At 40.4% G+C, this 26153-nt stretch overlaps 1 protein-coding gene and 1 long non-coding RNA gene across 5 annotated transcripts in view; one reads left to right on the forward strand and one right to left on the reverse strand.

Moving 5' to 3' along the window:
* The window catches only part of LOC135275885 (uncharacterized), a 32385-nt gene extending 15765 nt beyond the window's left edge, over positions 1-16620 (forward strand). The window contains exon 3 of the long non-coding RNA XR_010343459.1: positions 13689-16620. This is a non-coding gene — a long non-coding RNA (uncharacterized LOC135275885). The remainder of the gene's footprint in view (positions 1-13688) is intronic.
* The window catches only part of NMNAT3 (nicotinamide nucleotide adenylyltransferase 3), a 97630-nt gene that overhangs the window by 12841 nt on the left and 58636 nt on the right, over positions 1-26153 (reverse strand). For 3 of the 4 annotated variants that reach the window (XM_012451087.3, XM_064378743.1, XM_012451085.3), the window contains exon 3: positions 7-190. The exons of the other annotated variant lie outside the window; for it this stretch is intronic. In XM_012451087.3, coding sequence (XP_012306510.2) covers positions 7-190 — 184 coding nt within the window. The remainder of the gene's footprint in view (positions 1-6; positions 191-26153) is intronic. 4 annotated transcript variants of the gene reach the window in all.

Below are 26153 nucleotides of genomic sequence, written 5' to 3' on the forward strand. Positions count from 1 at the left end.
CATTACCTCAGCACCTTCACTGTCTCCATCCACTGTGCCTGCTCACTCTCCCAGGGGTCCACTCGGATCCAGTCAGATGTCTGCAGGGCCAGCTGGGCCATGGCCACTCGGTGATGAGAAGCTGCGAGGTCTTTCTTCCCATAGTTGTCATTGACAGGAGAGATGATACCCTGGATGACCTGGTACATTCCTAGGTAAGAGAGAGCAGTGGTATTGCACATACAGACAGATGCTCACCATCTGGCAGTCTGAATTCAGGCAAGTGCTAAATCTCTCCAGTGCCTCATCCTGAGTGGGAGTAGAGTCTGGCATTCTCTCATGGGGGAGGACGGGTGGCTCCCTTAGGCAAGAGTAAAGGCATTACCTTAGGATGACCACGTGCTTCTCCTCTAGAGCCTTCTACAACCCAGGGTAGCACTGAGAGGAAGGCTTCTCTGCTGAGAGAAAGGCTGTGGAGGTGGAGCTCAGGCAAGGTCCCATACAGCAGTGTGGACAGTTAGGATCAGGATATAGTTGAGGAACAGCATGACTTCCCCTTCTATAGAAATTAACAGAGGCACTATTTTTGCCCTCTATGTGAGAATGAAAACTATATGTAGTTTCTTAGCCCAAACAGGGATTTTGAGGATGAAGGACAAAGGATGGGATTTTAGCATGAACCAGGGTTGGTGGGTATTGGCTGTAGATGAACTGCACAGGCCACCACTGACCTGGGAGGAATGTGCTGCTAATGGGATGGGAAAGTGTACTTTGGAACAGACACGGACTGTGCTCGCTAACAGTGATAACTGCCCTGTAGATCTTCTAAACCCACACGGGGTTCATCTGGTGAGAGAGAAATTTTCATGTGTTAAGCTCCTAAAACTGGAGGATTTATTATTGCAGCGAGCCTAGTCTATCTTGACAAATACGTTATTTTGAGACATTCCCTGTTATTCCTAGTTTGAGTGCCTGCCATAAATGTTGAATTTTATTATTTTTTTTCTGTAACTCTTGATTATGTGATTTTTTTTCCTTTACTCAGTTAATATGGTAAATTGCATTGATTAATTTTCTAATCTTAAACTAACACTGCATTCCACAGATAAACCCGATTTGGCCAAGATATATTAGCTTTTTTTGTGTATTGGTGAGTTCACTTTGCTAATTTGTTTTTTAGGTAGTAAGACAGGTCTATAATTTTTCCTTTCTCTCACTGTCCTAATCAGTTTTTGGTATCAAGGTTATGCGAGCCTCATAAAAAGTATTGGAGAGTTCTCTCTTTTTCTATGCTGTAAGAGATCTTGTGTGTTAGGACTGAAATAACTTTCTTTTTGAGACAGAGTCTTGCTCCGTCACCCAGCCTGGAGTGCAGTGGTGCAATCGCAGCTCACTACAACCTCCGCCTTCCTGGTTCAAGCAAGTCTCCTGTCTCAGCCTCCCGAGTAGCTGAGACTACAGGTATGCGACACCACGCCTGACCAGTATTTTTTAATTTTAATTTTTTATTTTTGGTAGAGACAGAGTTTTGCCATGTTAGGCAGGCTGGCTCCAACTCCTGACCTCAAGTGATCCACCCATCTTGGCCTCCCAAAGTACTGGGATTACAGGCATAAGCCACTGTGCCCAGCCTGAAATAACATTTTTTTTCTTTTTTTTGTTAAGTGTTTTGTAGAACTCACCAGTGAAGTTTTGTGAGGCTAGATTTTGTTTAATTTGTGTTGTCTCTGACAGGAGAGATGATACCCTGGATGACCTGGTACATTCCTGGGTAAGAGAGAGCAGTGGTGTTGCACATACAGACAGACGCTTGCCACCTGGCAGCCTGAAGTCAGACAGGTGCTAAATCTCTCAAGGGCCTCATCCTGAGTGGCAGTAGACTCAGCAGTCAATTTTTTGACTACTGATTTAATTTCTTTAAGGATTATAATTCAGATTTTCACTTCTTCATTGTGATTTTGGCAACTTATGTTTTCCAGGATTTTGTCCATCATACCTAAAATTTAAAATTTCTTAGCATAAAGTTCTTTATAATATTCTTTTATCTGTTTAATGTCTTTTATCTGTACCATCTGCAGTGATGCCTGTTTTCATTCCTAATGTTGGTTGCAACTTCTTTCTTTTTCCTTGGGCAATATTGCTAGAGGCTTGTCATTTTATTAGTTGATTCTTTTCAAATAACCAACTTCTGGCATATTGGTTTTCTCTACTGAAGGTTCATTTTCTGTTTCACTAATTTCTGGTCTCATTTTTAATCATTCTAACCTTCCACTCTATTGGTGTTATTTTGCTATTCTTTTTCTAACTTCTTGTGATGTATGCCCAACTAATTAATTTGCAGTCTGCCTTATTTCCTTGAGAGCTTGTCTGGAGGTTCTAGCAGGGGAGGGCAGCTACTTGTACACCCTTGACTGAAGTCCTCCTCTATCGCGGATGGTCGTCCTCTTTGACCAAGCCTGCGGCTTCCGGAAGGACGCACATGGAGCAGGGAGGGAGGAAGGGGACACCCGCCCCGCCAGCCAGATCAGCCGAATCAACATTGGTGATCCGTGGGGTGACAGATGTCTCAGCCAGATCGTCCTCACATCCTTATTTCCTACTATATACACTTCAGGCTATAAAAGTGCCCTGTAAGCAATCCTACAAATTTTGATATGTAGTGTTTTCATGATCATTTAGTTCAAAATATTTTCTAATTTCTATTATGATGTCTGTTTTGATCCATGAATTATTTAGAAGTATTTTTAGCTACCAAACATAGTGTGACTTTTGGTTATCTTTTTATTATTTATTGACTTCTAGCTTAGTTGCACTGTAGTCAGAGAATATGCTCTATAGTGATTCAATCTTGTGAAATGTGTTGATATTTGATTTATGTCCCAGTGTATGGTGAGTTTTGGTAAATGTTCTATGTGTGCTTAAAAAGAATGCTGTTCTACGGTTGTCAAATGTAATGTTCTGTCCATTCAGCCAAGATTACTAATTGTTTTGCTTAAATCTATGTTCTGATTTTGTTTTTGTCTGCCTTTTTTGTTAGTCATAAACAAAGGTATGTTAAAATCTCTGACTATGATTGTGGATTTTTTCATTTTTCTTTTTAGGACTTTCCACTTTGGTTTCATACATTTTCAGGATTGTTTTTTAGCTCAGAATATGACCTATCTTAGTGAATATTCCATAGGTGCTTAAAAATATATTTTCTGCTGTTGTTGGATGGAAAGTTGTATTACACATCAATTTAATGCTGTTGTTGAGTGTCTTTAGTTCTATATCTTTGCTGATTTTCTGTCCAGTAGTTCTGTCTAGCAGTAGCAGTTGCCAATTGTGGGGTGTTGAACTCTCTACCTATAATTGCAAATTTGTCTGTTTTTCCTTTCAGCTCCATCAGTTTCTGCTCTGTGTATTTTGGGATCCTGTTTTTGGTGTACACACATTTAATGGACTTTCAATGAACTTCTAATTTTGTTTATTTTGATCATAATTTCTTGAAATTTTGAGGAGTTCTTCATCAAATCTGCTAAGTGACTTTCTATGGTGTCTTTTTTTTCTTTAGCTACAAGTGCTACTTTTAAAATCTGTATCTGACAATGCCAGTTTCAAAGTCTGTATAGGTTATTTGTGTTGTCTGTTGTTTCGGATAGTTCTTAGCCATACTGTTTTCTTTTGTGCCTAGTTACTTTTGAATGTTTTCTTGTGAATGCCCCTGAGTAATTATTTGTGAAAGACCCTCCAGATCTAAGATAGATAATTCCAGAGACACTTCATATTTGCTTTTGCCAGACACCTAGAGTTATTAAAACTCATGAATAATCTGAAATCAAATTCCTGGCTTGAACTTTTTTGGCTAATCCAGGCTGGGGGTTTCAAATCTGAGCAAGGGCTCATGTGTGGCTGCTTCTTCCTAGGGATATTTGATCCTTTCATTAGTCCTCTAGGATTAGGAGGAAAAGGTGAATTAAGATCTAGTTCACCATACCCCTTAGGGTATAACTCCTCGTGGGTCCAGCTTAATGTGGGAGAAGTCAACTCTGAGGCCTCTCAGCTTGGAAGGGACCCAGCCTCTGAATTCTGACCTTCCCAACTTGCGTGCCTGCTGCTTCAAAGCCTAAGTGAGCAGTTCTGGCAAGTGCTCACAGGGCACCAGTGGCTCTGGCGCTCCCACAGCCTGCTCACCTCTCTGGTTACAGCTTTTTAGCTTTAAAAGTGAAGTTTGCTAAAGACAAGCAGAACAGAAAACCAATGCTGCATGTTCTCACTTATAAGTGGAAGCTACTGACAGGAACTCATGAACACAAAGAAAAGACCAACACACACTGGGGTCTACTTGAGGGTGGAGGGTGAGAGAAGCAGAGAAAATAACTACTGGGTAACAGGCTTAATACCTGGGTGATGAAATAATCTGTATAACAAACCCCCTGTGACATGAGTTTACCTACACAACAAACCCTCATAGGTACCCTTGAACCCAAAATAAAAGTTAAAAAAAGGTGAAGTGTGGAAAATGTTCTACCTACCAGTTTTTGTTGCTGTAATGGGAAAGTTGGTCCTAAGAGTGTAGCCTGTACCCCTGGAAACTGGAAGCATTTTCCATCCATGGTAATCCTGGCAGGCCTAGGCTCTCCTTCCTGGGGTACCCCCTCCTTCAAGGGGATGACAGAACCCAGCTGAGAGCAAGGAGGTCATATTCAGTTTTTGACTCCCACAACCGGCTCTTGAAACTCATTTCAGAGGTAATGCTTGTGAAGGTTAAAGCTTTCATTTATAAGGGCCAGGCTATATTGAGAGAGAAAAGGTTTATTTAAGTTCCGAAAGTTAGTCTTAAAATAATCAAGAACCAGAAAACCCAGGGAATCAGAGTGCACAGTTTCACTAAAGCCCACAGAGCAGTGAAAAGAAAAGAATGTGAAAATGAAAACAAAAGGCCCTTTTTGGCCTGAGGGTGAGGTGAGGTGGAAGAATGGGCAGAAGGGCAGAGAAGAGCCTGATAGACGAGGTCTGTGGTGACAGTTTAGACAGGCATTCGGCCTGCTCCCTATACTCTCATATCCTGCAGAGATAAAACTCATTTGTATTGGGGTTTGGGAGGGCATAGTTAAGAGGCCCAGTTAAGTCTGGCAATGGTAGAGAAGTGGGGTTTATATTTTGCTTCCCACCTGGAATTCTGGAACACCACCTTGCATTGCCCTGTGCCAATACGGAATGGCACTGACAAAGTAGAAATGGCATGTGGCGTGTATCACACAGAGGGCTTCAGAACACCCTCCTAGAGCTTCAGCAGGGCGTGGCACAGATCCACAGCAATTCTAAGTCTCCTTGAGAGGTATTCCTCTCTCAAGGAGGAGAATTAGCAGTCAGCAGGTGCCTGGGCTACTGGTGGATAGATACAGGGTATAGGGAGTACAATCCAAAGCCAGGGACTTGGCCTTGGCAGTACCAAGGAGAGCCCAGGCACAGATCCAGACTGCAGGGATATAATGCCTGACACAAGAGAAGCTGAAGAGGCTTCAATAGTGGAGCGAGAGTGGATAGAGGCCAAGGCCTGAGATTAGGGACAGAGTCCGTGAGCTAGAAAGTAGTGAGGGCAGCTGCCCTGTTTTGGATGCCAGAATGCTAAGCCACCCAGGATGCTTAATGCACTCTTGGGGAGGTAGGCAGGAAAAGATGCACTTGATTAATAACTAGCCTGTAAAAGACCAACCTGAAAATTAAAAAGTTTACCACTTCAAGAACACCTTGAAGTGGCCAACTTTTTCACAATTTGTGGAAATGGTGGCTTAAGAGTAAGTCGAATGTTATAGAAAGCAAAGTAAATTTCATTTCTGCACATCTGAGCTCCATGTTATACATGGGACATACATGCTACTTCTTTCTCTCTTCCTGTTTAAAAGAAATGGGGGCTGGGAGGACTAACTCCTGTTGGGTGTTGACCCTCTGAAGCAATTTACATATATTTAGATTTCATATTAATTTCTGTTTTACAGAAGAAAATGGGATGGAAGGACAGAGCCCTCTCCAGGCAGCTCTGCTGGGCATGTTGGATAGTCAGGTGACATCCGTGATGGTTTAGCTCATCTTGATAGGGCTGGCCCTGCACTGAGAAATCAATGCTTTTTTATGGCACCTAGAAAAGGAGAGTCAATAAAAATAACAATTTGATCTAAAACTCCTTCTTGCCCTCCAAATGGTCATAAGTCCAAGCCTTTTCCCTTCCCCACTGCTCTTGGCCACAATCCCAGTGACCCTCCCAGCCCCTCCCCCACTAGATGCTGATACTTCTCCCGTGACCCTCTGCTGCTCAGACACACCTCCATTATAGCACTTGTATGAAAACGATCCATCTGCACATGTCTTTCCCATGCCACTGAGCGCTCCTTAAGGACATGAGCTTGTCTTAGCCCCTCCCCCACTAGATGCAGCTACTTCTCCTGTGACCCTCTGCTGCTCAGACACACCTCCATTACAGCACTTGGATGAAAATGATCCATCGGCCCGTGTCTTTCCCATGACACTGAGTGCCCCTTAAGGACATGAACTTGTCTTTTCGCTCTGGGTAACATGACAAGCGTTATCAGTTAGAACGAAGCTATACTATCCTAACATGACAGAATTCCTTGTTTATCTCCACCCTCTCTGAAAACTAATAAAATAAACAATAAAGGAATAAACAAAGTATGAAATCACAAGGTCAAAGAGAGTGCAAAAGGAGATGACAATAGTTGGGAAGATGCGAAACATTTTGGAAGCTGGAGTGCTGATAAAAAACGGTAACAAACCAAGCAGAGTTTTCTGCAAGCAGGGAAGGCAGTAAGAGGCAAGCTGCACAATAGCAGAGACTCAGAGTGGCTCAGGAGCCGGAGGAGCCAAGAGCCTCTCCAGGTGGGGGTGCCAGAGGGCCTGAAAACAGGAGGGCCAGTTGAGAGTTTGTCTGAAGAGTCCTTAGATCCACCCCAGCCACCAACCGCCCACCTTATCCTCCCATCATGGCAGAAGGCCAGATATCTGCTTTCTGCCTGGGTTGGACCAGAGAGAACCTTCATTCTCAAATTTAGGCACAGCTCAGGGAGGGGAAGTAACATCTTTAAGACAGAAAGATTAAGTATGTTTCCCAGAATGTCACTCTGAGGAACAGACCTACCTAGAGAAGACACCAACACCTACACACATTTGGGGGCCCGACCACATAACCATGAGGTCTGCCGGCTTTACACATACATGCAGAGCTTCTAGCCTGGATTTAGGGCCTGACCTGCAAACATGAGTGGACGTTTAGGAAGAGACAAATTTTAGAAAGGTGCTTACCATGAAAGACAGAGACTAAAACAGCCACCAGGAGGACAGGAACTTGGAGGATACAAAGGCAATGCAGAAAGCAAAAGGAAATTTCGGAAACCTTCAGATAATATTGTCAGAAATACTACAGAGATTATATCCTATCCATGAAACAAGAATGGGGTTTTATAAAGAAACAATCAAAAACAGGAAGAAACTTTTAGAAATTAAAAAATATTCACTCATCTAACAAGATTCACCAAGCTGCCTATTACATGCCACGCATAGTCCTAGATACTAGGGAAATCCTGTGGTGATGAAACAGACCAATTCGTTCCCTGGTGGAATTTACATTCTAGGGGACGATAATAGCAATTAAATTAAATAGAAGAATTAGAAGATAAATCTGAGAAAATTGTATACTAAAAAGAAGAAAAGACTAGAGGTTTAATCTAGGAGGTACACATTGAACCAACAGAAATTTCTGAAAGAGAACAGGAAAACAGAGGAAATCATCAAAAAAGTAAGACATTCTATTTTCCCAGACTAGAAGGACATATATTTTCAGAATCAATGGTCCTCTGAGAATCAGCATTTGGTATAAAAAAAGATTCACACAATGGCAAATCATTATAAAATTTTAAACCAGTAGGTTTAAAGAGAAGATCCTAAAAGTTTCAAAGGAGAAAACCAGAGGTTTAATCTACAGAACTGGAAAGCAGGATAGCATTGGATTTCTCAACAGCAAGTCTGGAATCCAGGAGACAGTGGAGTGAAGGCCTCAAAATGTTAAAGGAACATCCTTTCCAACCTTAATTCTACATTTGATCGAACTACCAATCAATTAGAACAGGGAGTCAGCAGGCTTTGTGTATCATTTAGAAATGGGTTCAAGTACCAGAGAAAACATCTGAAAGAGTCATAAGTGAGTGCTCTGGGAACCAGGAATCAGAAATGAGGATGGAACAAATAACACTAGAAGCCTTACAGTAACAATGTTTATTATGTAATAAATTTATAAATGATATATAAAATACACTTAAAAATTAATGCACACTGTAGAAATATTACAGTCTATTGAAAAGTGTAAAGGATAAAAAGTTAATAAAAACATATCTGAGGTTAATATGATTTATAGTTCATTTTGTCTTTTTTTCAAGTGATACAAATTCACTTTTATATCTTCTTTATTTAGATTATATCATAAATGCTTTTCTTGGTCATTAGCACTCTTGAAGACATTTTTAATAGCTGCATAATGATACAGATTAAAAATATAAACATTTTGTGTTAGAATCCAAATATGACTATCTTTGTACATCTTGGTTCCAAGTCTTGGACAGTTTTTAAAGATAAATCATTAGGAAGAAAACTATTGACTTGACAATTTTGGGGGTTTTTTGCTATATCTTTTTAAGCTGCTTTTCAGAAATTCTGAATAAGAAGAGAAAGTCACCAGCAGGTATGAAAGATGCCATCTCATTGCATCTGGCCGTACTGGGATTATTCATTCAAAAACATCTTTGCCAATCTGCAGGAATATTTTGTGGTTTCAAATTTGCATTTAAAGTTACTTATGTGAGTTTAATTTATTATTAGACACTTTTATTTCTCTTTGTGTGAACTGCCTGTTCACATTCATTGTATCTACTGACACATATAAACTATTTTAACAAGTACAGTCATCCCCTGGTATCCGTGGGGGATTGGTTCTAGGACCTCCCATGGATACCAAAATCCACAGATGCATAATTCCTTTATATAAAATGGTGTAATATTTGCATATAATCTACACACATCCTTTTGTATACTTCATCTCTAGATTACTTATAATATCTAATACAATGTAAATGCCGTGTAAATAGGTGCTATACTGTATTGTTTGGAGAATAATGGCAGCAATATTTTTTTCCCCTAATTTCCTTTTATCTGTGGTTGGTGGAATCTGGGGGTGCAGAACCCATGAATCTAGAGGGTTGACTGTATATTAAATATTTGTCTGTTGGGTCTTTTGGCAATGATATAGAGAGGACTCTCTTCCAAATCATGATTTCCCTTTCACCCAGCTCCTGTCTGGCTGCTGGAAATTAGGCCCAGATCTTAGATTGACTAAGTTTCTCTACTTTACTGAAGCAAAGCCTCAGGTCTTCATCTCAGGGGTCATTTCTTCTGTCATTTCCCGGGTTACTATTGAGCCTCTGCTGTGTTGTCTTGCACCAATTCTCTATGTTGGATCTCATAATTGTCATCCCCTTATCTTTTTCTTCAGTTCTGGAAGAATTCCTGGGACTGATGTTCTAATTTTATTGCCAGAAACAGCCTTCCTGCTGCCCTCCTTGAGCACTAATGGGGCAATGGGGTTTTCACTCCCAAAGCATTTCACTGTCCACAGACTGCACCTTTTACTGACAGGCTGTTCTTTCGCTATTACCACATTCTTCTGTTGAGTCTCATGGAGAACCAGAAATTTAAAAATCTTATATTCTTCTTAAATGGAGAGCCACTTGCTGTGAATCTGCAGCCTGGTCCCTGCTTTGGAACTACAGTCCCTTTTCCTATGACCTGTGGTTTTTCTCTGACAAGTCAGCCTTTTCCAGAAAGGTCTATGTGTCCCTTATGGGCTTCTGGGTAGCCCTGTCAGAGAATGGGTAAGTCCTGATTAATAATTTTTGTTCACAGCAAAAGGATCAAGGCAGCATTTAGGCTTACTGCAATTCTTCTCTGCCCCTGAGAAATATACTACCTGTGTAGTTCCAGGAAGTAGCTGCAGGTCAAAGGAAACAGCCATTGATAGGGTATTCTCCACATTTAGGTTTTATGTTTAGTATTTTACTGAGTGAAATATATGCGGTAGGAAATCAAATTGCTTTTTTTCTCCTCCAAATACTTAGGTGACTATACTGTTTCCTTTTACTGAATAACCTTCCCCCGACTCCCACTGATTTTTTGTTTTTCCTTTATATTATCTTTTTATATAGAGCCATGTTCCATTATGCTGTGTGGAGTCAGTATCATACTCAATCACTTTCAAAAACAAGTACATTTTGATATTTGCGAAATCTTTCTGAGCACCTGGTTAGTCTTCTGGGAGAACCTCTGGATACTTTTCTCAAGTTAACAAATAAAGAAAAATATCCACCCATTGGCGTTTTCACTGGAAAGCCAATCAATAAATGGCTGTTTTCATGAGGAGCCAGCCATGTTTCCATTTAGTCCAGCTTCAGAGCAGGCAGAGCGGCTGCTTGCTGCCCTTGGTCCCCTTCATGCATGCGGTTCAGGTTAGCCCTGGTGACAAATGTCCTTGGCTTTTCATCTTGTGAATGAGATCTTTTTTCCATTATATTTTGTCACACACACACACACACACACACACACACACACACACACATTACATTGCATTACAACCATTACATAGGAAACCCCATTCTTTGGTTTATTTTGAATCTGGGCTACTTTACTGAACTTATTAGTTCTAACAGTTTTTCAAATGCCTCCCCTGGAATTTCTAAGGACACAGTAACACCACCTGCAAATAATGAAAACTGAATCTCCTTTCTATAACTATATTTCTTATTTTTGACTGATACCATTGGAAAATAATGGTGGTGAGTAGGCATTCTTTTCTATTTCCTTGCTTCTGTGGGGATGCTTTTCAAGTGTTATGCTATTATGCATCATGCTAGGGAAGGATCCTTACAGTTCTAATTTACTAAGAGCATAAAAAAAATCCCCGAGTAGGTGTTGGATTTTATTGAATGACTTAAGTGTGTATTGAGATGATGATTTAAGTTTCATAAAAATATATTGTCTTAGTAATGTGGTATATTAATAGATATCTTTATGGTATATTGTCCTTGAATATCTGGGATAAATGCTACCTGGTCTTGTTGAATTATTCTTTTATTAGCAATTTGATAACCTACTATTTTATATGGGTATTTTGCACCTAAGATTATATTGTTAAACACTAGCTGTAATGCCACAATATCCTTATCCAATTTTCTTTGTGCTAGAAAACGGCTATGGTAGATTGAATTATTGCTCCCAATTCCTCACTCTGCCATTATAGTATTATACACCCACATCTCTGCCACAGTCTCACAAAGGCAGAATGTATTTCCCTGCCCCTTGACTTTGGAACTGGCAATGAGACTTGCTTTGACCAATGGGATAGTAGCAGATAGGACATAAACAGAAACTTAAAGCTTGCTTGCTTGGTGGGGCTTGCAATCCTCTGCCTGTGCCATCTAAATGAGAAAGATAGTAAGGCAGCTGCTGCCTCTCCTAACTCTCCTAAACCTCCGATAGGAGAGGAGGAACACACCTGTCTCAGCTGACCCAAGATCTGTGATCAAGAAATAAACTGCTTATTCTTGTATGCCATTGTTAATTTGTAGTTTTTATGCAGCTGAAGCTGATCGATATGTCTCGTCTGAAAACAAACAAAAAAGTGTGTGGATACTATTTTAAGACTTAAATAATTATAATTAGATAACAGATGAAGAGCTCATGGCACTTAGCTTGTGCTTAGCAATCATCACTCCCTCCATTCTCTGGCCTGGTGGGCTCAGTAGAGGTGACAGAGAGTCTTTTCAAAACATGGCCGCAGGATCATCTCCTGGTTCACATGCTCTTCTAGAACCTGGCCACTCCTCCATTGAAAGGTGATGTCTGTGTCCCTCCTGGTGGACTGGGGTAGGCATTTGTGACTGCTTTACTGAATGGCAGAAGTGATACTGTGTGACTTCTGAGACAAGGTCATAAACATGCCACGCACTTACATCTTATGGTCTTGGGGCACTTGGTTTTAAAACTCAGCTTCCATGACTGGGTTCTGAAAAACACCCAAACTCGCCAACTCAGAAAGACCCCACAGAGTGGTCACATTCATGTGCTGGGGTCAATGTGTCACATCCAGCACCAACTGCCAGACACATGAATGAAGAGTCTCTGGATGATTGTAGTCTCCAGCTGTCCACTTAGTCTCAGTCTTCAAGTCTTCTCAGCTGAGTCCCCAGGTATCACGGAGCAGGGACAAGCCACCCAATTGTGCTCTGGCCAAATTCCTGACCCACTGAATCTATGAGCATAATAGAATGGTCAATTTACATCAGTACGTTTGGGGTGGTTATATACTAATAACTGGAACAGGAATGGAGATTCAAAAAGGTTATGTGATTTTCCCATAGTTATACTACCTGAAAATGGTAGGACTGTGGTTCAAACCCAGGTTTGCCTGTATTTTTTTCTGCTGCACGGTACTGATGATGTACAGTGAATTTGGAGAGGTGGTGGCTAAGCCAGGCAGGGCTAAGAAAGTTATCACTAAGCAGCTCCACCTCCATCTATGTGTAGCCCCAAACCAGGTCACTCTGAGGTGTGATGGAGAAACTGCCCTGTCTGGAGCTGACCATCTCCCTCAGCAAGACTGGGCCTCAATAAAATGTTATTGCTGCTTAAAATGCTAGCAGCCTCACAAACCATGAAGCAAAGACTTAATAGCATTCCAAACTGTAAAGACTTCATTATTTCCACAGAGAACTGCTTGGCACATTTATCAGCATTTTATTAAGAATTACCATACATATTTAAAACAAAACTACACGTGTCAAAACAATTGAGAAAAGCATTAGGTAATGCTCAGACGTGGCTGCCCTGTAGCACAGACTGATTACTAATCCGCCTCTTCCTTTTCTCAGACTTCCTTTCTGAAGCTTCTCCTGGGAGAAGCTTGGTGTTCTGTGGGCACAAGCACAGTCTGGCCCCTGCCACCTCATGCACCCTTTTGCCCACTTTCTTCTTCCCTTAGTTGTGTTGGCTGAAGTGTGCACTGGGAAACAAAGGCCGTGAAAGACAAAAATCTAAGAGATCAGGAGCAACTGCCTCAGTGATGTTAAGAATCAAGTAACAAAGAAAAGAAACTGCGGGTAATATAGCAGGTTAAGAAAAAACAAAACGGGTCCAGCATGGCAGCTCATGCCTGAAATCCCAGCGCTTTGGGAGGCCGAGGCGAGTGGATCATGAGGTCAGGAGTTCAAGACCAGCTTAGCTAACATGGTGAAACCCCGTCTCTACTAAAAATACAAAGATCAGCTGGGTGTGGTGGTGCGTGCCTGTAGTTACAGCTATTCGGTAGGCTGAGGCAGAAGAATCACTTGAGCCTGGGAGGCGGAGGTTGTAGTGAGCCGAGATTGGGCCACTGCACTCCAGCCTGGGCGACAGAGACTCCGTCTCAAAAAAAGACCAGAATCTCAACTAAATGGTTATGCATGCTTCTACAAATAGATTATTGTGATTAAACCTCACCCCTAAGTGAAGCTTGGAAAACATGATCTGGCTGAGGCTACTGAGGTTTTAAGGCCATTTTAGCACCATTTTATTTATTTTCCTCATCAGTCTTCAAGATTATTTAATGTTTTGCATCTTTTTCATTTCTCCAGAGAGCTCTTCACCTGTTTGATCCAAATGAATTTGAGACCACCTATTTACTGCTCTACCGTGTGTTCTGCTGGCCAGAAGTGACCATCAATTTCAAAGGCCTCTGTGTGACTGGATTGAAGAAGCCAGGAGCAGGGAGAAGAATAGATCCAGGTCTTCCCTTGGAAAATACTCTTCAGGATATTATTCAGGAAAACTTTCCCAACCTAGTAAGACAGGACAATATTCAACTCCAGGTAATACAGAGAACACCACAAAGATATTCCTCAAGAAGACCAACCCCAAGGTGCATAATCGTCAGATTCATTAGGGTTGAAATGAAGGAGAAAATACTAAGGGCAGCCAGAGAGAAAGGTCAGGTTACCCAGAAAGGGAAGTCTATCAGACTTACAGCAGATTTCGCAGCAGAAACCCTACAAGTCAGAAAAGAGTGGGGGCCAATATTTAACATCCTTAAAGAAAAGAACTTTCAACCCAGAATTTCATATCTAGCCAAACTAAGCTTCACAAGTGAAGGAAAAATAAAATCTTTCGCGAACAAGCAAGTACTTAGAGATTTCACCATCACCAGGTCTGAAAGAAGCACTATACATATAAAGGAGCAACCAGTATCAGCCTTTCCAAAAATATATCAAAAGGTAAAGAGCATCAACATAATGAAGAATTTACATCAACTAATGGGCAAAACAGCCAGCTAGCATCAAACTGGATAAAAAGCCAAAACCCATCGGTATGCTGCATCCAGACCCATCTCACATGCAACGATACACAAAGACTCAAAACAAAGGGATGGAGGAAGATTTACCAACCAACCAGAGAACAAAAATAAATAAATAAATAAAAAGCAGGAGTTGCAATTTTCGCCTCTGATAAAATAGACCTTAAAGCAACAAAGATCAAAAGAGGCAAAGAAGGACATTACATAATGGTAAAAGGATCAATGCAACAAGAAGAGCTAACGATCCTAAATATATACGCACCCAATACAGGAGCACCTAAATACATAAGGCAAGTTTTTAATGACTTACAAAAAGACTTAGCCTCCCACACAATAATAGTGGGAGACTGTAACATCACATTGTCAATATTAGACTGATCAACAAGATAGAAAATTAACAAGGATATCCAGGACTTGAACTCAGACCCGGAACAAGTAAACTTAATAAACATTTATAGAACTCTCCACTTCAAATACACAAAACATACATTACCACATCACACCTATTCCAAAAGTGACTACATAATTGGAAGTAAATCACTCCTCAGTAATTGCATAGCATTTCATAGGTTTAAATGAAATATTGGTTGGCTGCTTGTTTGTTATTTTCTTCCCTTATTCCTTCCTGTCTCCATTGCTAAGCACAATTATTGGCATAAAAGAAGTTTTCAATACCCATTCCTAGACTGCATTCTAGCCTGGGCAATAAAGCAATACTCCCATTCTCTCTCCCTCTTTCTCTTCCTTTTTCTTCCTCTCCTTCATTCTTTTTTTTTCTTTCTCTCTTTCTTCCTTTTTTTTTTTAAAAAAAATTCCAAATAGAAAATAGTCAAAAGACATGAACAGACATTACACTGAAGGTGACATTCAGATGGCAAATAACCTCATAAAAAGATATTCAGAAAAAAAACAGTACTTCTATCACCAAAAAATTATTAATATCTTGCTTCCTTTTGTAATCAGTCACCACTCCAAAATTAAGCCCCAAGCAACCAATATTAAAAAAAAAAAAAGATCCAGGTCTTCCCATTACTCCAAAATAGAGCCTGGCCTGGTACCACAGTCGGTCAGCTGGGACCATGGTGACCAATACGAAGTGTGATTATCCACCCTCCCTCCTCAGTGCCCTTGGAGAATGTGCTCTTCTGTCTGCCTTCAATTTCTCTTACTTCTTTCTGTGTGAAGAGTCTTCCTTTCAGTCAGTAAACTCTTCCTGCACACTGTAAAGCCCATTTTGGTCTTCAGAGTTTTTCAGTGCCAGAGTTTGTTAGTATGAGGTTTCTCTTTCTTTATTTCCAAATGTCCTGCTTTCTTTGTGTGCAACTTCTTAAGAACTTGGCAAAGTAAACAAAAAAGCAGCAATATTTCATAGGGTTTAAACTTCCCTTTGGTCCTGGATACAAAGGATTTTTTTTTTTTTTTTTTTGAGATGGAGTTTTGCTCTTGTCGCCCAGGCTAGAGTGCAATGGTGTGATCTCTGCTCACTGCAACCTCTGTCTCCCGGGTTCAAGCGATTCTCCTGCCTCAGCCTCCCAAGTAGCTGGGATCACAGGCTCCCACCACCATGACCAGCTAAATTTTTTTGTATTTTTTAGTAGAGGTGGAGTTTCGCCATGTTGGCCAGGCTGATCTCGAACTCCTGACCTCAGGTGATCCACTCGTCTCTGCATCTCAAAGTGCTGGGATTACAGGCGTGAGCCACCATACCCGGAAGAAAGGATGTTTTTGTTTCCTTTTTCTCCTGCTCCTTTCGCTGCAATCATCTCTCTAAGTCTCAGACGAGGTTGAGTGGCAGCACCTTCTGTGTGTCTGAGCCCTTACACAGCTTTCAGAGGAGGGGGTGCTCAGTTAGGGTCCTGCCTGCTTTTGGAGTATTAAAATTTCTTCCTTTTGCATGCCTCTGTCTCCCACCATTTAATACCCAGATGTGTTTCTCTCTCCCCACTGACCAGAATGAACATCTTTTCGCAGTAGGTAGCCTTTAAAATGTGCTCTTTGGGATCCTCAGACTTGGCAGGAACCTCACATAGGAAGAAAGGCAGCCAGGGAGCAGGCAGTAAGGACAGGCCATTCTGGCTGGACATAGTCTGCTCCTGCTGAAGGGAAGCAGCTCAGCACTGCGAGACTGGACATTCTCCATGTGTGGAATCTAAGCAAAGCAGCTCTGCTCTCTATTAACAAATAACTGAGCCTGGGCAATCTGTCACTTCAACTGTCCTTTTAAGCCAGGCTTTGCCGTAGCAGGAATTTAGGTCCAGCAGGCAGAGACAGACCTAAGTGTGAGCCTCTGCTTATGAGCTGTGTGACCTGGGGCAAATTACTTAACCTCTCTGTACCCCAGTCCCTTCACCTGTGCAATGAGAATAAATAATATCACACACTTCGGAGGCATGGTGTAAGACTCAAATGAGCTACTATAGGGATAGTTCAGGGGCAGAGACATGGTTGGAGAGCACACTAGAAATATCAGTAGAATCTGAATTTTCCCCTACCTGCCTCCTTGTTTTCACTACAAATAGCATTTCCTTTCCTGCTTTTAAGGCAAGAGTGGAACACATTGATCATTTAGCAGACAGTTTAGCATGCACTTCAAGCCAGGGAATGTACCAGCACTGTGGATTCAGAAATAAATATGTTGGGAGCCCTGCCCTAACAGGACGGGGTTGAAGTGGGGGGTAAAGTACGGACAGTCACCACATGGGTGGTCACTGCTGGACACAGACACATGAGGGAAGCTTCAGGAGCCTGAAAGAAGCTCTGAACAGGTTGGAGCAGGTTTTCTGGAGGATGGGACATTGAAACTGAATCACCTAGACTGTTCAAGGCAGATGGTAACCTAAGAAAGGTAAAGCCTTGTTAATCAAATCAATTCTTTTCACTTTAACTGTATTGAAAAGATATTTAAAAAATCTTCATAACAACTGAAGCTCGATGATGCCTTGATTCTGCACTAATATTCTTGCCCGTTTCTTGATACATTTTCAATTTACCTTCATGGTAATTTACACTCAAGGAAACTGTCCAAGACATGCAGAGGATTCAATAAAATAGGTCATGGAGTTAAATGCTATGCTGAAACACAGGGCTTAATTTTATGGATAAAATTTAAACTGCTTAGCTGCCTTTTTTGCATTATTCGTGTTAAGACTAACAATTACTCATAAATGGGAAGGAATCACTGCAGAAATCAGGAAGCCATTTTCTTAATTCTTTAAGCACATCTGGTGGGGTTGTGGACTCTACCCTTGAGGTTAACAGGCATTGTAGCAGGGAAGATACCTGCTTGGCCCACCAGTCAACCTCCCCTGCCTGGGCTGCTTCTGAAACTGCTGCAGGAATGGGAAGCTTGAAACAAGATTTTTTTCTTAGAATTGACATTGGGTAGAATGAGCAGAATAGGAGATAATTTATTAATGTCAGTTCCTTCTGGTATTTTTCAAAGTGAGGCCTACATTGATGTCATTGACAAAAATGCATATTCCAGATTGTAACCAAATATGCTTACTGGCAGTGAGGTTTAGGCACTTCAGTTATTCACAAGCATGCCAGGCGGTTCTGATGCACTAGTGGAGAACCACAGACTGGCATCGGCTATAGAGAGACCACTTCCTTTTGGTCATCCAAGGTTATTTTATTAACCTAGCATTGGACTCCAATGTGAACAAGGACCACGTTTCTATAATGATCAAATTACTAATTTTATAAGTATAGAATAAAAGGATATGGGTTTCTTAGATTGTAAATGCTTTATTTAGTTAATGCAATTTCATGTTTGAGGCTTGTTTCTAATAATACTCTTAATTTACAAGTCTAATGTATTCCTTGTACACAATTGTGATTATGTAAACTTAAGATGATCTTTTCCACTTTGTAAAACAAGACATTTATACTAACCTAAAGTTGCCCATTCTCACTAAGCACCTGAAAATTAGTCCCTGTGGTGAAACTTAAGGTTAATTTTTCTTTTTATTTCAAGTATTGTTTATATTGTTTCTCTAACTGTTCTATGTAATTGTTGATAGGCACCTACCTTCCCCAAAGAAAAAGAGTAAAGTGATCAAATATGTTTGGGAAACACTAGGGCAGACAAAGTGAAACAGACTTTTATTGCAGATTGCAGATCCTCTCAGAGCCCTTAATGTGCACAGTAACTCTCCAAGAAGGGCACAGAAGTCCCAGGGCTTCCCAAGCCTGTTTAGTTTTTATGGATCACTCTGCTGGATGAGTGTTCATAGGATCACACTTTGTGAAATACTCAGCTCTGTCAGAAAATTATATCGGGGGATTGGGTTGCTTTCATCTGGATACATTTCCCATGTTACCAAGACTTAGGAAGATATTATATGAGATATCTAGGGGAGTTTCCTCCAATACCAACTTCCTACTTCTGACTTTCAGGTTAAAACACTGACCTAAATTGTGGAAATCACAATCTACTTCACCATCACCAACAGTACCACCATCATCAAATCATGATCGGCATCAACCAACACAATGACTCCCGCTACCACTGTCACATTAATAGCACCACTACCATCCTACCATGCCCAGCAAGACTACTGCCATCATGGTCACCATTACTACCACTGCCACTAATACGCCCCACTGCGACGCCAATAACCACTAAACCATTACCACCACACTCTGACTCCACACTCCGACTAACCAATGCTGCTGCCATCATTACTGCCATGGTCTGTACTACCACCATGCCACTAGTGCAAACATCACCACCACTGCTGTCAAAGCAGCCACCACCACTGCTCCCACTGTCTTCACTCTCCTTTCCATGTCCAGACGAAGAAAGAAGAGGAGATAGAAAGCACAGTGTCATTATTCTAGGTTGTACTCAAAGGTTGGTCGGTAGATATAATTGCACATATGTTTCCCTAGTTACTGTGGCATCCCAATAGCCATCAAGTGGAACTAGACATGGCATCACAGCAGAATCCTGGAGTCTTAAGGCCTAGTTTAAACAAGACATCTGATCCAAGGCAGAGATCCCTCCATTACCTCTATGATAGGAGGCAAAGATACCACACAGGGCTGCGTGTCAGGTAAACTCACTGGAAGATTCATTTCTGCCTTCAGAAATGTAGACACTGGACTTCAGCTAGTTGTAAGGGAGCAGCCCCCGGTGTGAACCATATGGCAACTAGAGGGGCTTTAAAATGAGCACAAAATGAAGTGTTGTTGCTGCTTTGAGAAATGTTCAGGGTTGAGGGGAGGGGATTACAGCAGACAAGTGTTTAATTTACTCAACTATATGCTCAGGTTTATGTAATTGAGCTATTTTAAAGTTATATTTGATGTATGCATTGCTGTATATATTGCCCATATATAAATGTACAATAACAATAAAGAGTGGCATGTATGTGTCTCAGGAATTGTGCCGAAGGCTTTACATATGCTCTCTGTAATCCTTGCAAACTCCTGTATGAAAGGAGTGTGACTCTCATTCTCATTTCCCCAATGAACAAACTGTGGCACGAAGAGGTTAAATACCTAGCCTAAGGTTACAAAGCTAATTAATTTTAAGACTAAGATCTAAAACCCAGGTAGTCTGGTCCCAGGGCCCCTGATCTTAACCAACACTCTACACTGTTAACACACTGTCTGCACACTGGCTACACACAGATGCAGTGTGTATACATCAGTTATATATACATCATCTTGCATGAGGTGATTTAAGGGATGTTCAAGGGTACTGCTGATTATATGCAATTTATCTCATGTGCTGATTTTTAAGCCTAGTCCCAGAGGAAATGCAAGTTCATTGAAATCTCAGGGGAAAAGAAGAGACATGAAAAAGCAACAAGTGCAAAGCAACGTGGTGCCAAATGTGGTGGCCGAGCAACAACCACTCTCAGAAAAATCCTCATTAACTCATGCCCGTAAGTATGCAATGAGGAGCAGCAGTATTCAGGGCACTGGGTGGGGCAATGCCAGCCCTCCTGCTCCTTATCCTGTAACTTGTCAGATGTGCTGAAGTTCTCGGTGGGTCTCAAGAAAAAATATCTCAGATTCAAATTGTTGCAAAGTTTTTCAAGCACATTCACAGATAGCAAGACCCAGTGGAGGCAGATCAGGGATGAGTCCAAGGGCGGTGCAGAGGGTACCACCAGGTGATCACCAATCCTTCCTCCCCATCTGTGTCATTCCTTAGACATCCTGATGTTAGAAATTATTGGTTTGTGAATGCACATATTGTTAACTCTTTCAATAAACAAATACATGCCAACATACGTATATTCTACATACATGGAAAGGCACAGATTATTTTTTTAAGTTAGGCTCCCCCAAACAGAATTAATCTGTGAGGGTAACACAGTGTCCATAGTGTGGCCAAAACTGCTTTTGGGGTGATCAACTCTTTGCTGGGGGCAGGGGAGTTCTGGGCTGAACTCAAAGATGCTTCTCATCATCTTCACCCTCATCTTCCTCTCCTTTTCTCCTAAGTGCCCAGAATGTGCCAGGCTCTGTGCTGAGTGTTTATGGGGTTTATATTCTCACAAAATCTCAAAAGGCAATTGCCAGAATTTCTCTAAAGGTTTTTAATTGGTTTGGCCAAGGTTGTACAGGCTGGAAATGGTAAAGCTTGGATTTAAAAGCGGGATCATTTGCCTGGCTTTGAAGGTTTTTTTTTAATTAATTAATTAATTTTTAAATGTGTTTGGTGCTTGTTTTTACTATACTAAGCACCTCTTAGATTTAAATTCTTCATCTCTGAAATGGGGAAAGGGGCAATAATACCAACCTCATGGGATTGTTTTGGCAATTAAATAACAATGTAAAATTCTTTTTGTAAAATTTTGTAAAATTTAAAGACCCATGCACATATAACATTACTATTATTTTGGTTTCATGTGATAATTTTTTTTCACTCTAACAAATTCAAAGTCATTATCTAGATGATGACTTCAACATAATTGCCTTCCTCTGTAATTCTATTTTATTTTAACTTACTTTTAGATAATTTTAGACTTAAGAATGTCACCAAGATAGTATGAAGAGTTCCCATATATCCTTCATTCAACTTCTACTAATGTTAATAAATAACCATGGTGCAGGGATCTGAGCCAGGAAATTAACAGTAATTCAACACTGATCTAGGGACATCATTTCTATTTCCCCATTGTTCCACAGTCCAATTTAGGATCTCACATTGCATATACTTGTCCTGTATCTATAGTCTCTGCTAGTCAAGGGCAGCTCTTTCAGCACCTGGCCCTTTCAAAGAGCACTGGCCAGTTACTTTGCAGAACATCCCTCAGTTTGGTTGGTGTTTTCTCAAGATGAGATTAAGCTTATTCACCGTAGGCAAGAATACCTCAGAACTGATGCTGTGCTCTTCTCAATGCATCCTATGTCAGAGGGTACATGATGTTGATTTGTCTTGATTTTGGTCATATTAACTTTGATGCTTATATGCTAGATTTCTCCACATAAGTTACTATTTCCTCCTGTGTATCTGTAAATAATATGTGTCCTGTAAGAAAATACTTTAAGATTATGTAAATATCCTGATTCCTATTATGTTTTGCCTACTAATTTTGGCATCCATTAATGATTCTGGTCTGTAACAATTATTACTGTAATATTAGTTTGTAAAATAGTGATTTTCTATTTCCAATATTCTTTCTACAGTATTAATTAGTATTCTACTAAAAGGAAGGACAGACCTTTCTCCCGCATTTATGTATTCATTTAATAATTTATTTTTATCAATATGGATTCATGGCTACTTATTTTATTTTGTGGGGTGTAATCCGTTATCATTATTTATTTTGTTCCTCAAATGATCCCAGATTTGCCAAATGGAAGCTCCTTTAAGTTGGCCCCTGTTTCTTTTTGACATTCTCCCATCCTTTAAGTATTTCCTTGCTTTCAGAACTGCAAGATGTTCAGTCTTATCTTGTAAGCTCCCTGCCCCAGCCCTGGAATCAACCATTTCTCCAAGGAGCCCTGGTTTCTTTTATTGAAGAATGGCATTTAGAAACCAAGGGGAATGGCTGTACTCATTGCTACTGGGGTTTTATGGTTTCTAGGCCCTCTTAGAGAACAAAGCTAGAAAATTTTATATAAATATATAATTATAATAACTATATTAATTATATCTGTGACTATCTGTATCTATCCTCACACGTGTACACACACCACTCTGTGTTTACTTCTAAAACGATCCATCTGTATATATATTGAAAACTGTTCATACCGAAACCTGCAATTCCAATACAACACCAAAGAGTTTATTATAGCCTCCTCTCCTTTATTTGTAATTCCTTTCTTCAACATTAAGAAACCTGGCTCAATCATCTACAATCATCTACTCATTTGCTCAATCCTAGTATTTACATGAAATAGTTTTAAAATTGCTCATCCACACCCCTGTGGAAAACAAATTACTAACTAGTGAACAGTACTTATGTACACCTTTTCTTGTCCTTAGCCTTGCAGTATCCGATCACAATGCTGCTTTCCATAAAGCAGCATTTATGGCTCCGTGTGGCTATGTATTCATTTGTAAAAGAGCCGGGCTCATTTGTTACTGTTTGCACTTCATCTTGGGTTTCCCTTGCATCCGGATTGACTTTCATTATATAGTTTTTCTGGCATGTGATCCCATGGTTCTAAGAGTCAGAGCTATATAAATAAGAACACTCAGAGAAGGCTCTTTCTGCCCTCATCCTATCTTCTACCCCTTTGCCATTTCCTCATTCTTTGTATTCTGTTCCCATCTACCCCTTGTAAGTCCCCAATAGTTTATAAAATCAATTCTTAAATGATTTTGACCTTTTAAAATTTATTTTACCTATAATTATAAGTAACTCATAAATTTCCCCAAGGTCTTGACAACCCCATCTTTAGGAATATTTATACAGACACATCTATTCGATTCATTTTAATTAATGTCTTCGTGCTATTGGGAATTTTACTTCACTCTGTATTATCTGATGCCATCCTGGGTTTTCTGAACGCTCTTTGCATGGTTTCTCTTTATGGTCTGTTTAGCAAAGAAGCCAACTGCTGGTGCTCCCCTCTGAATGATCACTGCTTCCCATTTGGAAGACAAAGATGGTTACTGGCCTTGGCATATTAACTCTGGAGCTGCCTCCCCAGTGAGTGAAGAGTTGGGCTTGGCTGGCCGGTGTAGCAGCAGCGGCAGTAGCAGAGACAGCACGGCCTGCTCAAAAGGGGCGCCCAGGTGCCAAGGCCAAGGGCACTAGCTTTGCATTATTTGAGACTGGGGCATTACCTAACACTTGCAAAACATATCACCCTTCCAGTCCTCAGGTTTCCTTGTATCTATAGAATAGGAATATTAAAGCTTACTTCACAGGACTGTTTTGAGGACAAAGTGGCTATTTGAAAACTTGGGCATGGAAGAGGTCCAGTGAAGGACAGTGTCACTTCCTCACTTCACCCTGTCATGCCTAATTAATAATTAATTCATAATATATGTCATTTCTATTCCTTTTTTTTTGTATTTTTAAATGTAGATTTACATATAGTTGTAAGAAATAATACAGAATGATCCCATGTATCCTTACCTAGTTACCCCAATGGTAACATCTTGCAATATTATACCACAATGTCACAACCAGGATATTCAGATAGATGTCATCCACTGCTCTTACTCAAAATTCACTCATTTCCCATACACTACTTTGACTGTGTGGTAGTTCTGTGAAATTTCATCCCATCTGCAGCTTTCATGGAACCATCGCCACAATCAAGACACAGAATGCTTCACTTCCATCACCACAAGAAGCCCTTGTGTTGCTCTTTTACAACCACGCCCACTTCTCTCCTGTCTCCCAAACTCCATCCCTAATCCCTGGCAACAACTAATATTTTCCTTACTTATATAATTTTGTCATTTTTCAAGAAAGTTACAGATATTGAATCACTTAGTATGGGGATTGGTGTTTTTCACTCAGCATTATTCCCTGGAGATCATCCAAGTTGTTGGACGAATAATTTGTTTCTTTTATGGCTGGGGAGTAGTCTGTGGTATGGATGTATCACAGTTTAATTATTTGCCCCTTGAAGGACATTTGGGCGGTTTCTAGTTTCTGGTTATTATGAATGAAACTGTGATGACCATTTGTGTACAAGTTTTTGTGTGAACATAAGTTTCCATTTCTCTGGGATAAATGGCCATGAGAACAACTGCTGGGTCATATGGCAATTGCATATTTAGTTCTACAAGAAACTGCCAAACTGCTTTCCAGAGTGGTTGTGCCATTTTAAATTTCCTTCAGCAAGTATAAGAGGTACAGTTTCTCGGCATTCTTTCCAGAATTTGGTGGTTTACTATTTTTTATCTTAGCCATTTTGGCAGGTATGTAGTAATATCCTATTGTGGGTTTTAAGTTGCATTTCCCTAATGGTTAATGTTAAATATCTTCTCATGTGTTTATCTGCTACCCGTGTATCCTCTTTGTGAAATGGTTCTTCATGTATTTTTCTCATTTCCTGATTGTGTTTTAATTGTTAAATTTTGAAAGTTCTTTAGATATTCTACACACTAGTCCTTTGTTGGATATGTGGTTTGCAACTCTCTCTCTCTTTTTAAAGAGACAAGGTCTTGCTATGTTGCCCAGGCTGAAGTGCAGTGGCTATTCACAAATGCTATCCCATTATTAATCAGCCCAGGAGTTTTCACCTGCTCTGTTTCCGACCAAGGCCTGTTCACCCCTCCTTAGGCAACCTGGTAGTTCCCCACTCCCAAGAGGTCACCATATTGATGCAGAACTTAGTGGATCAGCATAGCACACTACAGCCCAGAACTCCTGGTCTCAAGCGATTCTCCTGCCTAAACCTCTGTAGTAGCTGGGACTACAGGTGCACACAATAAGGAATAAGACACTAAAACTAAATAAGAAAAAACAAAACAAATACATGTATTTGTTTTAGCTTTTTATTTGGGGAAAAAGAGAAGAGGATGGGAAAAGAGGCAAAGAGGTGAGCGGTATCATAATTTGCAATGATATGAGTAATGGTTCCCTATTTTTCACAGCATTGTGTGTGTTGGCAGTAGTAAGGCAGTGAATTCCAGAATACAGGGGTCTCATGAAGTGCCTGAGGGCCTCAAAATAAAGCACGCTCATCTGTGAAGTGCTGTTTATCCCCTGACCTGGTGTAGCCAAGTCTGGTTCTAGAGCACATGCTGTGGAAGTTTCCTTCTCAGAGTCCCTTTCCAGATCTGTTTCATTTAAACCACATCTCAAGGTAGACATATTAAAAAGAAAGAAAATGCTGATTTGTTATTAAATTAGTAAAGCATTTTATTTTCAAAGAATTTGGAATCTAACATGTATAACCTCAAATCCTTGAAGCCTCACATGATATCAAAAAAATTATCTTGGTTCAAAACAATCGTTGGAGTAATTCAACATTCTTAAATCTCTCTTCTTCAGAAAAATCTTTTAAGTTAGAGATGTGAAGATGAACAGTTTTTCAGACCAGGCTGGAGAACTGTCTGTGAATATATATTAAAATCACTCTATTTGGTTAATAAACGTCAGTGTGAGCCCCAGATTAAAGCAACATGCTGAGCTTATATAATATTTACTCATGCTCTTGTGGTATCTCCTAAAGCCCGGAAGACCCAGGGCTGGGGCTGCCACTGCCTTAAATAGAATTATCATAGCTTACTTTCCCCCTTATCTCAGATTGTATTGCACCACCTTATCATATGCATTTAATTCTCTCCATATTCACTGTGTAATAGAGAATTCAAATG

Source organism: Aotus nancymaae, unplaced genomic scaffold (genome assembly GCF_030222135.1).
Source record: "Aotus nancymaae isolate 86718 unplaced genomic scaffold, 86718_ANA_hifiasm-v0.15.2.pri h1tg000019l, whole genome shotgun sequence".
Classification (NCBI taxonomy): Eukaryota; Metazoa; Chordata; class Mammalia; order Primates; family Aotidae; genus Aotus; species Aotus nancymaae.